The sequence below is a fragment of the Ursus americanus genome, chromosome 23 (genome assembly GCF_024610735.1).
Source record: "Ursus americanus isolate L20-20 chromosome 23, mUrsAme1.1.p, whole genome shotgun sequence".
Lineage (NCBI taxonomy): Eukaryota > Metazoa > Chordata > Mammalia > Carnivora > Ursidae > Ursus > Ursus americanus.
The window spans coordinates 23,624,965-23,637,085 of NC_142149.1; the positions used below are offsets into that span (position 1 = coordinate 23,624,965).

Genomic DNA, 12,121 nt, shown 5'->3' on the forward strand with positions numbered 1-12,121 from the left:
TATTCACCAACCACTAGCCTATGCCTTGCATGTATTTTATTTTATATTTCTATAAGGCAAGTAGTATTAACCCTGTTTTACATGTTCCTGGCGTTAGGAGGCCAGAGAACCTCCTTAGCCGTTAGGTTAAGAGCTTCTGCTTTGGACCCAGACACACTTGGGTTCCAATACTGACTTTACCTCTTAGCCGAATATGTCAAACTGGAGAAAGATGTTCTGTGAAATGTGGTAATCTGTCAAATGGGGATAATAATACCTACTTAAAGTGTTGTTCTAAGGATTAAATCATGGACGAGTTGAAGGAACTTAATACAATGCTTGCCATAGGATGAGGCCTCAACCAATGGTAGTTTATAACACTAAAGCCAAGAGAGATTTGGTAATCTCAGAGATATGCATATCTAGTTATATGGTAGAGCCATGATAGGAACTCGGGGAAGTCTATGTTATCTCAAAACTCCACACTCCATTATATCATGCTGGCAGGATAGCCTACATCTCCATCTTAAAAATATTTTTCTAAGAGTCCAGAGGTCTAACCTTCCAGATTAGTATAATTTTTCATCTTTTTCTATTATTATAGACTCATAAAAATATAAATCAACCTTACTACACTATCCAGAATTAACTATTAATATTTTGTTTTATTCCTGTAAAGATTTCCTAACTCATCCGTTCACCGGCAATACTATAGGATAGTGCCTGGCTCACACTAAGAAGAATTCTGATCGCTTTTAGGCCTTCTAGCTAAGATCAAGGGTAGTATCTGTTCTTATCAGTTTAATATCTGATACGTCCTCTATCCGAGGACAAGATATTAAATGGATTTTTGGAGCAGGGAGTTGGACTAGGAGCTTGCCCCGTCCACTCCACTCATCGACCTGGTAATTGCAGTACTTGCAGGAGAGGTGCACCCCCTTGGGGGAATAAAGGTTGCCCAAAAGAAAGGGGGGAAAGGAAGAGAAAAGAGGAAAAAAAAAAAAAAATTCTGCTCTTTCGATAAATGCCAAATGACACACTTAAATTTCTATTTTTTTGATTAGCGAAGTTAAACATTCTTTCCTTTAATTTCTATTTATTCTTTAGCGGACTGCCTGTTCCTATCCTTCGCTCGTTTTTCTACAGGAGTATTAAGTGTTTTATCCTTAGAATTTGTTTTTCACAATACAAAAAAAAAAAAAAAAAAAAAAAACTTAAAAAAAAAAAAAAAAAGTCTGGCTGGTAGTCCAGGGCTGCTGAACTGGCTGAAGCCCACAAAGCCGTGCTCGCCCACTAGTTAACTTTCAAGGCCAGCGGGCGGCCTTTATTCTCCAAGGCGGAAGGAAGGCTTCCACGAATCACGAGGGCGCGAATTGCTGCAAAGGCGTTGGCTCTCCCGGCCTCGGGAGGAACGTCTCGCGGGATCTCAGCCGTCCTTGGAGCCTCCGACCCGACTACAAATCCCGACATACAACGTGCCAGAAGGCCTACGCGCCCGAATGAAGGCGCAGGTCCAAGGTCATGTGTCTGTCTGCGTAAGACGTCCGGTCATCTCTCCCACGCCTTTTTCTACAGCTTCCACCTTGGCCGCCATTTTGTGCTGGAGGTTCTGGAACCTCTGAGCCCCGCCGACTCTATGGTTGAGCATTTCAGGGATCGACCAATCGGAAGCCAGATTTCGGAGGAAAACCCCGCCTTCACCCGCATGGAGGCGGGAACTGCCACGAAGCTCCTGTGGAGAGAGAGGAAGAAGCTGCGGAAAGCCAATAAGAAAGGAGGACTTGAGGACGTCAGCCAATGAGGGTGCGGGGGAATTGCGGCCAATGAGAGTGGGGGGACCCCGGGACACGTGGGTGGGGGAGCTGAGCGCTGAGACCTAGAGCTAAAGCCGGGAGGTGAGTCAGTCACCTTGAGCGGGGCAAGAACTGTGGTCGGAGTAGGGACGGCGGGGCAGTGGGAGTGCAGGTGACTCGGGGCGGAAGCCAGCGTTCGTCAGGGGTGTGGGCTGGGCTGTGTGGAGGGGCATTTGTCCCCAGGGCCGGGAGAAGCGATGGGTGCCTATATCCTTAACAATTAATGTTAATTACCAACGGTAGTGCGCGATTAACTGTCCCCATTGAGGCGGGTCGAGGACAGCTGTGTAAAATGGGCAGGACTCTGCCCGGCACCGACCCAGTATCTACCTCCAAAAGTCGTCCCTGGAGACCATCCTCTTTAGCAACATTTCCTTCCTGGGGTTTGGGCCTCCTTCCTCTACTGAAGATCTCCGTGACCTTCCTTTGCAGACCCTTCCGCGCTGTCCCTCTGACCTCTAATGCCCTCCTCAGCTGGGGCACGGTGCAAGGAAGAACGTGGTCCAGGGAGGGCGGGCGGGGTGAAGGGGACGACCGAAGGTCGCCGCTCTAAGCAAACGACTAGGCTGTGAATGAATCTTTTTTACCCCCCCTCTGCAGACTGAGACAATGCAGACCACCGGGGCACTACTCATTTCTCCGGCTCTGGTAAGCTGCGGCTCCGGGGTGGTCTGTAGTGCCAGATGTGGGAGCTATCCATGTTTAATGAATGAACTGAGAGGAGCTTGGCGTCCAGACGATGTTGGCTCTTTGGGGAGGTTGTAGTGATGCAATTAACCCCTGTTTATTCAGACCTGTAAACCAAGATTTCTGGGCTTTGCAATGTGATCAGAGTCTGGATATGATCTTTACACCCAGTCTGGCATGGCCGGAGCCAGACAGCCCACTGAAGGCAGTCATTCTCAAGCTTGGCTAGAGCTCTCCAGGTGATTCCAACGTTCAGCCATGTTTGAGAACCTCTGCATTATGTTGACATGTCTCAAGAAAGCCAGGTTACAGGGGGCTGTGCTTAGATGGTTGTTGGAGGAGCCTCACCAGGCTTACTGGCCCAGTGCATTCAGGGTGTGTAACAGTGAGTACACTCTAACCAAATATGATTTCCCCCTTCTGATTCTTTGGGTGATCTGGGAACAAACCTGTCCTGTACCTGGTTTGATGTTAGTGTGGGTTCTGCCATTCTGGGATACTGATAAGGGCTGTGCCCGTAGAAATGAACTTTGATACCTGGGTTTAAATGGGAAAGTCACCACTGCTAACTACACCTGGGTCTTGGACAGCTGTCTCTGGTGCAGGCCTGTCTGGTAGGAACAGGAATGCATTAATTGACCTTGAAACACATGGGGCTTTTTTCTGTTTATAATCTTGTTATTTTTGACAGAAGTTCAGCATTGCATCTAGGTTTTCCTGTTTCCCTTTCTTGATTTGGAGGAATGTGTCTTTCTGATTTGACAGATCCGCTGTTGTACCAGGGATCTAATCAGGCCTGTGTCTGCCTCCCTCTTGAGTAGGCCAGAGATCCCAGCTAAACAGGTAAAGGAACGTGGGCCCTCCTGTAAATTTCCGCAGGGACGCCTGGCTGGCTGAGTCGGTAGACCGTGCGACTCTCGATCACGGAGTTGTAAGCTCGAGCTCCACTTCGGGTGTAGAGATTACTTAAAAATCTTAAAAATTAGTTAATGAATTTCCCTAGGGAAGGGTTCTTCAAGATAGTGGCCTGTAGGCCAAAGAGGGAGGACAGTTAGAGAATCTGTGGTGCTTTAATAGCTCTAAGTATCCCAAGGTGAACGTTGTAGGTGAAAAGTGCAAAAGCGAGGTTTCCCTAACCCACAAAATTTCCCTGGCTCTGTCTGAAATTGGGCCCGAGGACTAATTCCCAGCATGCTCTGCAGTCTGAGCAGCTGTACCTGCCTGGCAATTTGCCAACAGTTTCAGAGCCCAGGTGGGTCGGGTGAGAGGGGATGGGAGTCAGCCACCTGTCCTTATGCCTCACTACCTCTCCTTCCCTACTTGCCTCTCTAGCCATCCTGCAGCAGCTCCCCGCTCCAGGTGGCCCGACGGGAGTTCCAGACCAGTGTTGTCTCCCGGGACATTGACACAGCAGCCAAGTTTATTGGCGCTGGGGCTGCCACAGTTGGTGTGGCTGGTTCAGGGGCTGGCATTGGAACAGTGTTTGGCAGCTTGATCATTGGCTATGCCAGGTAAGTTTGGGGGTGGCCTAGAGCATCTCCCACCATAAATTCCACCCCCTTTGGGAGAAGCCTCAGCAGGAGCTCCCACTAGCTTGGGACTGATTTCATCGACCTCTAGTTTTCTCCAGTGATCTCTGGATCATTATTTAAATGTTTCCAACCTGACTCACTTAAACTTAACCGTGTTGGTATTCTGCTTACCTGTCCAAATCGCTAGGATATATGTAGGTTAGGCCCTCTCCCAGTTTCAGCACCCACTGCCCCCACCGCCCCTCCCCAATTGACCTAACCTACCCATGTCCTCCACCACCCATGCCCTCACCCCTTCCTGTCCCCCGGCTGGCATCGGTCTCTGTCCCTGGCAGGAACCCATCTCTCAAGCAGCAGCTCTTCTCCTATGCCATTCTGGGCTTTGCCCTGTCCGAGGCCATGGGGCTCTTCTGTTTGATGGTCGCCTTCCTCATCCTCTTCGCCATGTGAGGTTCCGTGAGGGTCACCTACCTGTCCCTGCTGCTTCGACTTCAGGCCATGCCTGGTGCTGGAGTATGCTAAGCTTTACCATTAAACACAACGTTTCTCTAAACTCATATGCCTGCGCCTCTGTCCTTTGCCCCTGCGGAGGGCCTTGGTGGAAAGGTGGGACAAGGGAAGTGGGAATGGGCCAGCCATGGGTTGAGAAGCAACACCGGGGCTGAGAAGCAGCACCGCCATGACCTGAGAACATGGAAGGTTCCCTTTATTTCCCAGAGGGAGCAGGGATTTGTCCAAGTAATGATAATTGGTGCTTTTTTTTCCCTTTGAATTTAATATAATAACATGCCATTCTTGAGGGGCTTAATTTGCACCAAGCTCTGTTTTACATTTGTTATTTCAACAACCTTATGACCTAGGAGTACAATGGTTTGTACCTGTTTTGCAAATGAGGAGACCCAGGCTTAGGGCAGCAAAATAACTTGTCCCACATCACAGAGCTGGGAAGTGGAAGAATCGGAGATTCCACCGCAGGCCAGCTTAACCCGTTAATTGCTGTGCTGTCCCATCTGTTTTCGCGATGGCTCCACGAGTAAGGTGGCACAAACAGGGGAACAGTCCCAAACAAGTGCTGTAGCCAGTTGGAAATGGAGGCGGGCCTCCATCTGCCTGCATTTAGCCCCACTTGTAAGTTTCATTTTCATTCTTAGATGAAAGAATGAAAGACACTTTCCTAGAGTGTCTAAATGTTCTAGAATAAAGCAGATGAGGTACAGTTCCTGTTCTTAGAGAATTTACAATCTTAGCCTTGCTGGGGATAAAAAGGGTGAGTTTGTTTTGGTTGAACCAACTAGCGAATTGCTTAGAGAGCCTTGCCCAGCATCTTCCTCGCGGTCCCGTTCTGCGCCCCGCAGGCTTCCCCAGCTTGGCTCACGTGCAACTGATAACCCAGGGAAGAGGGGGCTAGGCTGATAACATCCCCAGCCGCTGCTTCTCTCAGCCCTGACACGAGCAAACCATGACAGCGAACACAGAGGGGCTGGTTAACACGATCTGTCTCAAAAGGACTAAGAGTGGGACCCGTTTTGTGAAAACCTTACACCTCAACTTCAAAACTTCTGTGAAATAGTGAAACCAAGAGTATTTCTATCCAGCTGAAGGGCAGCTAGCAAAGAGGGTTAAAACACCAAAAATGTGCTGGGGCGCCTGGGTGGCACAGCGGTTGGGCATCTGCCTTCGGCTCAGGGCGTGATCCCGGCGTTATGGGATCGAGCCCCACATCAGGCTCTTCCACTATGGGCCTGCTTCTTCCTCTCCCACTCCCCCTGCTTGTGTTCCCTCTCTCGCTGGCTGTCTCTATCTCTGTCGAATAAATAAATAAAAAATCTTTAAAGAAAAAAAAACACCAAAAATGTGAGTTAATAAGAGTGGACTGAATTTACGTGCAACGTAAGGGCAGTCCACAAGTATTTAGGTGCTATGCATCCTCCTGGAAGTCTTGGGGAAGGCAAAGAAATCTAAGATCCTGCCCTTAAGGAGTTTGGGGTGTTAAGAAAGTGGGAACCTTGAACAGTGTCCCACATCGAATATGTGGGCATAAAAACTATGTGCTGTGGATAAGGAAAAGCAAGGAATCCAGTGTGGTAATAACCTCAGCTAACATTTGAGCGCTTGTGGGTCAGGCACAATGCTAAGCATTCTCTGTGAATAGCTTCCAACATCCCTATGAAATAGGTCATTTTATAGTCGAGGAAATAGAGGCCCAGAGAGGTGAGGCAACCTCGGAAGGTCACACAGCTGATTAGTAAAACTGGAATTCAAACTCCGGAACCGTGTTCTTACCACTGTGCTGACTCACCTAAGCTTCACACAAGTTCCCTGACGTGCCCAATAGCACACAGCAGGCCAACGATTCCAGTCCCAAGTCCATCTGACATTCATTCAACAATCATGGTCTCGTACCACAGGGTTTTTCAACCTCGGCACATCTGGGACCAGATAATCCATTGTGGTAGGTTGTCCTGTGCCTCGTATGGCCTCAGGCAGTATCCCTGGCCTCTACACGCTGGATGTGGGTAGCCACCTCCAAACCCCCGAGTTGTGACAACCAATTGCCAAACACCACATGTCTCCTGGCTGGGGGCAAAATCACTCCCAATTCAGAACTACTGGTCTACCATAATCTGCTGCTTGTCTACCCTAAGGCATGCTCCCCAGGCTGTCCACAGCAAGCCAGTGGTAGAACCTGAAGCCGAGCCCGGGAATCTGAAGATCAAAGAAAGAACGGAAAACTCAAGTTGAACTGGCAGCTGAGGTATCCCCAAGGGAGCAACGGATTAACCAGTACTGTTAAAAACGGAACGTAGTAACCTTTTGGGACGTCAGGCTGGCATCCTTGCCAGGTCACTACCCTCTAATGGTAAATCAAGGAGCAGCCCCCAGGGAAGGTGATTGTCTTTACTTCTGTGAAGCTCCAGGAACTTAGTTTTTGCCAAGGGGCTGGCAAGAATTTCCCTTGACCGTGAGCTCCAAACAGGCTTGGAATTGCTGGACTTACAAATCCAAATCAGCAAGGTTGGGAATGTACTGGGGCCTAGGGAACCCTAGAGAGTCAGGGGAGACTGCTGCCCCACCCCCAACAAGGCTGGTTAGTCCATTACCATTGAGATTCTTGAGGGTCTGTGGTCTAGGGTGGAACCAATTTGCTTAGTGCAAAATACTTATGAGTAGATACAGAGATACACGTTCTTGGGAGAGGACCCGTTGTTTTCATTATACTCTCAGAGGTAGTAACCAAAAACAATTAGTAACCACTCCTTAAGAGTTCAGCATGGTAGCAAAGAGCATAGTCAGAGGGGAATGCAAACGCCATCCCTGCCACTTCTTAACCGGGTAATTCTCTCCCCTGAGACTCGAATTCCTCATCTCTAAAATGGGATTAAAAACAATTCACAGGGGGCGCCTGGGTGGCTCAGCCGTTAAGCGTCTGCCTTCGGCTCAGGGCGTGATTCTGGCGTTACGGGATCGAGCCCCACATCAGGCTCCTCCGCTGGGAGCCTGTTTCTCCACTCCCCCTGCTTGTGTTCCCTCTCTCTGGCTCTCCCTCTCTCTGTCAAATAAATAAATAAAATCTTTAAAAAAAAAACAAAAACAATTCACAGGAGTTGAGGGGTGCCTGGGTGGCTCAGCCGTTAAGCGTCTGCCTTCGGCTTAGGGCGTGATCCCAGCGTTCTGGGATTGAGCCCCACATCAGGCTTCTCCGCTAGGAGCCTGCTTCTTCCTCTCCCACTCCCCCTGCTTGTGTTCCCTCTCTCGCTGGCTGTCTCTGTCAAATAAATAAAATAAAATCTTTAAAAAAAAAAAAAAAACAATTCACAGGGGTTGGGACAACAAAATGAGACTATAGGTAAATACATCAAATAATGATAATACATATAATACAGGCATTGCAGTATTAATGAGATACATGTAACATCAGAATGTATTCAGAGAGATGTAATAACACATGTATTACTAAATTTTTCAAGGGGGCACCTGGCTGGCTCAGTGGGAAGAGCATACAACTTGATCTCGGGGTTGTTTGAGCCCCACTTTGGGTGTGGAGATTACTTTAAAGAAATTCAATCTTTCTTTAAAATTTCTTTAATATAGCTATTATTATTATTATTATTGTTAGCTATTATTATTGTAATCAGAAGCCGCAAAACCCCAGTCCAAGTTCTGATTTTTCCTTTTAGTCCAGGATTTATGACCTGGATGGGAACTCTTCATCTACCCCTGAGCATTGAGCCCAGGACAAAAGGCTAGGCCTTGTAGGGGAAGGACTACTCCTGAGGGACACAGAACTTTGGGAAAGGGGAGAAAGATCGTCACAATTTCTCTTCTTAGAGTTGAGGCACAGCAGTGACCTGGACTCTATGATGCTTGCTGGCCTCTGTCCTTGGGGGAGGACACTTGCCTAGTTGCCATGAGCAAGGTGCTACCAAACTTCGTTGCACTACGAGATGGCTCAATGCAGGGCAGTCCAATGCTGTGGAGGAGAAAGAGGCTAGGATCCAAATTCCTGTAGGGAGACTGCTTAGTTGTGTCATCCACCCCCAGAGGACATGGGAGAGGCTGCAGAAGGCACACTCTTGCCCTCTAGCCAAGCTGCCAGAAAAGCAGCCAGGTGTTGCCTTTGAAAAGTCAGTAAACACTGGACTAAGTAATGCCAGCTTCTGACACTCTGCTGCTAGCCTTTCCTTGGCCCTTCCTCTTTTCCGGCTTAGAGGCTTCCTGGAGTTCCCTTGGAAGGTGGTGAGCTGGTCCTTTAAGCAGCTGCCATGCTCTACAGCCCTTTGGGCCTTGTCTTGCAGATTCCTTATGCAAGCCTGGCTCAGCCCTTTGGAAAGAAAAACAGGCATATCGGAGAAGGAGGAGGAGCTGAAATTCTAGAGATCCATGGCCAGGGGAAGGGCAGCTGGCTACCATGTCCTCATTTCTGCTCTGTTCACCATGTCTGCAGCACTCCCTGAATGTCAGTTCCTAGAGGTCCAAGATGGGTGCTCCATGTTTTCTGCCCTAGAGTGTGTCGCACGGAGTAGCTAGACAGATGAGTAACCAAACCAGTAAAACAAAAAGTAGTATGTGCTACAATAAACTCGAGGATGGAGTAATTTTAAATGGCTAATTAATAGTAATAATAATAATACACCTGGAGGTGCTACGGCTTGACAGAAAAAGTAGTATTTCGGCCTGCACTGGCGATGAGTAGGAATAATAAGAGTTAATAATTATTGAACATTTACTCTGACCAGGTATTGTGAGCATTCATTATCACATTATCACTTTCTTGTTTTTTTTAAGATTCATTTATTTACTTTAGAGAGAGAGAGTGCATGGGGGGGGGGCAGAGGGAGAGAGAGAGAGAGAATGCTGAAGCAGACTTCCTGCTGAGTGTGGAGCCTGACGTGGGGCTCGATCCCAGGACCTCAAGATCAAGACCTGAGCCAAAATCAAGAGCTGGCCACTCAACCGACTGAGCCACCCAGGTGCCCCACATTAGCTCTTCTTTCTAGCTACTATCATTTTACCAGTATTACTGATGAGGAATAGAGGCTCAGAGGTTCAATAACTAGGATTTCCCCTGGTAAAGTAGAGGGAAAGAGAATTCCCGGTAGAGAAAGTATGAGCAAAGGCCTGGAGGAGAGACAGTACATGGACAAGTGGGATGCCCATTATTTAGACAGTGCTTGCCACTCTACAAAACACTTGTAGAATTGTCACCCTTAATCCTCAGAAAAACCCTAAGAGGTAAGAATTAGCACTGTTCTGTGGATGCAGAAATAGGCTCAAAGAGGCTATTGGTAGAGTGGTACAGATCAAAAGCTGGAACCTCTTTCTTCTGGATCCAAAGTAAGCGTTTTCTTTTCTTTCTTTTTTTTTTTTTTTAAGATTTTTTATTTATTTATTTGACAGAGATGGAGAGAGCCAGCGAGAGAGGGAACACAAGCAGGGGAAGTGGGAGAGGAAAAAGCAGGCTCATAGCAGAGGAGCCTGATGTGGGGCTCGATCCCATAACGCTGGGATCACGCCCTGAGCCGAAGGCAGACGCTTAACCGCTGTGCCACCCAGGCGCCCCAAAGTAAGCGTTTTCTATCCACTAAAAACAATAGTCCAGTAGTAAGGAGAGGACCACACGGAGGAATCCTATCCCCCATTGGGCCATCTTTGGGCCTCTGCAGTCTGAAGCCATGGAGGACCAATGGAGTACTGTTTTCCTTTGTGTGAGGTTATCAGTGAATTGACTTTTGACCACCTTACTAAATAAGTAATACCCAAATGAAATCCAAAATCCTTTAAAAATTAATAAAACCGGGGCGCCTGGGTGGCTCAGTCGTTAAGCGTCTGCCTTCGGCTCAGGGCATGATCCCAGCGTTATGGGATCGAGCCCCGCATCGGGCTCCTCCGCTGGGAGCCTGCTTCTTCCTCTCCCACTCCCCCTGGCTGTGTTCCCTCCCTCTCTGCTGTCTCTCTCTGTGTCAAATAAATAAATAAATCTTTTAAAAAATAAATGAATAAAACCTAGTCTGAATAGGCAATAGATCCACAGTACAATATTTTAAAGGTACACAGACATACACATGCTTCGGCCCACCTTGTCAGCCCTCAAACCGTCTAGAGGCAACAACTGTTCCTAGTTTTTTGTGTATGTTTTCATGATATTCTGGTATCCTTATCATAGAGTGATAAAATGCTATACCAACAAAAAACATGAAATCTATATAAAACATCATGTTGATTCATTGCATTTCATGTTAAGTACCTAAGCTGTACCAGGCCCTCTGCTGGATTCACAGACAGTACATGCTCAAGAGCCCTGAGAAAGGGGGGTGGGGGGATAGGGGTTGGGAGCAACAGGTAGCAAAGGACCACAGGAAGTAAAATTCGGTAAGTGTGGGAGAGCTCCAGCCTGTGACAGTACCACATAGTGGTTAGAACTTTTTCTTTGGAGTCAGATTTGGCTTACAGCCCCAAATCCGTTGCTTGCTTTCGGTGTGACCCAGGTTAAGTGATGGAACCTCTGTAAGCCTCTGTTTTTCCATCTGTCAGAATGGACTAATAATAGTACTTACTTCATAAGGCTGTTGAAAGGAATAAATAAGACAAAGTCTACAAAGTGCTTGGCACATATTAAGCACTCAATAAATGTCAGCTAAAGAAACAAATGTTTAGCCTCAATAAGTGTTAGCTATTACCTGTTCAAGTCCATGGTCCCTTATTGGAAAATTCAGGAAGCAGTGAAAACTGGACTTCTCTTCTAAAAACCAGTTTGGGGGGCGCCTGGGTGGCACAGCGGTTAAGCGTCTGCCTTGGGCTCAGGGCGTGATCCCGGCGTTCTGGGATCGAGCCCCACATCAGGCTCCTCTGCTGGGAGCCTGCTTCTTCCTCTCCCACTCCCCCTGCTTGTGTGCCCTCTCTCACTGGCTGTCTCTATCTCTGTCAAAAAAAATAAATAAAATCTTTTAAAAAAAAAAAAAAAAAAAACCAGTTTGGGCAGCAAAATATAACACAGAGTGAGGTTATTTGTTTGACGTAGTATCAATATTCATAAATGTACCCAAATTAGTATGAATATTCTTACACTTTGCTGTCGAAATACCAATGTTTGGTTACCGGGAGCCGCCCCAGACCTTACTGGGAGTATTCCTCTCAATTCTGAAATGCATCTAGCCAAGAGATTCCGGACAAGATTATGAGCCTGTGTCCTTGCTAGAAAGAAAAGGGAAAACCTTTTTTCGAAGGCTTCTGGTTTTCTTGGTCCATAGTATGCCATTTCACCTTACAAATCCCAGGAAAGCCCTGAAGAATCCTCCCAGGATTTTAACTCACAGCCCCTTGATTCCTATATATTCAAGGACTTGTGGGAAGAAAAGACTGAGCTTGGAGTCAGGAGGCCTGATTTTCTTTCTTTTACCAAGCTTCTCTAGGTCTGTTTCATTATCCCTATGGCAACGCCTAGCAACAGTGCCTGGCATTTAGTAGCCCCTTCATAAATGTATATTGAATAAACTCTAAAATGAGGTCGTTTTTCACTCGCAGGTTCTGATGCCTTCCTCTTGGTCCTGTTGCAGGCAGGGGGCAATGGCA

The 12,121-nt window shown here is 47.5% G+C and overlaps 1 protein-coding gene and 1 non-coding gene across 3 annotated transcripts; both read left to right on the plus strand.

Moving 5' to 3' along the window:
• The first annotated feature begins 727 nt into the window (after positions 1-727).
• Positions 728-919, plus strand: LOC123802887 (U2 spliceosomal RNA). The gene has a single exon (XR_006782682.1). It is a non-coding gene; the product is annotated as a U2 spliceosomal RNA (small nuclear RNA).
• Positions 920-1,795: 876 nt separating this feature from the next.
• On the plus strand, positions 1,796-4,604 carry ATP5MC1 (ATP synthase membrane subunit c locus 1). Of its 2 annotated transcripts, none has more exons than XM_045813808.1 (5): positions 1,796-1,874; positions 2,433-2,480; positions 3,285-3,362; positions 3,852-4,030; positions 4,387-4,604. In XM_045813808.1, the coding sequence occupies exons 2-5, from the start codon at positions 2,442-2,444 to the stop codon at positions 4,499-4,501; spliced, it is 411 nt and encodes a 136-aa protein (XP_045669764.1). In that variant the 5' UTR covers positions 1,796-1,874; positions 2,433-2,441; the 3' UTR covers positions 4,502-4,604. The 2 variants fall into 2 exon arrangements, with proteins under 2 accessions (XP_045669764.1, XP_045669763.1); XM_045813807.2 differs by having other exon boundaries at positions 1,838-1,944.
• The last annotated feature ends 7,517 nt before the right edge of the window (positions 4,605-12,121 follow it).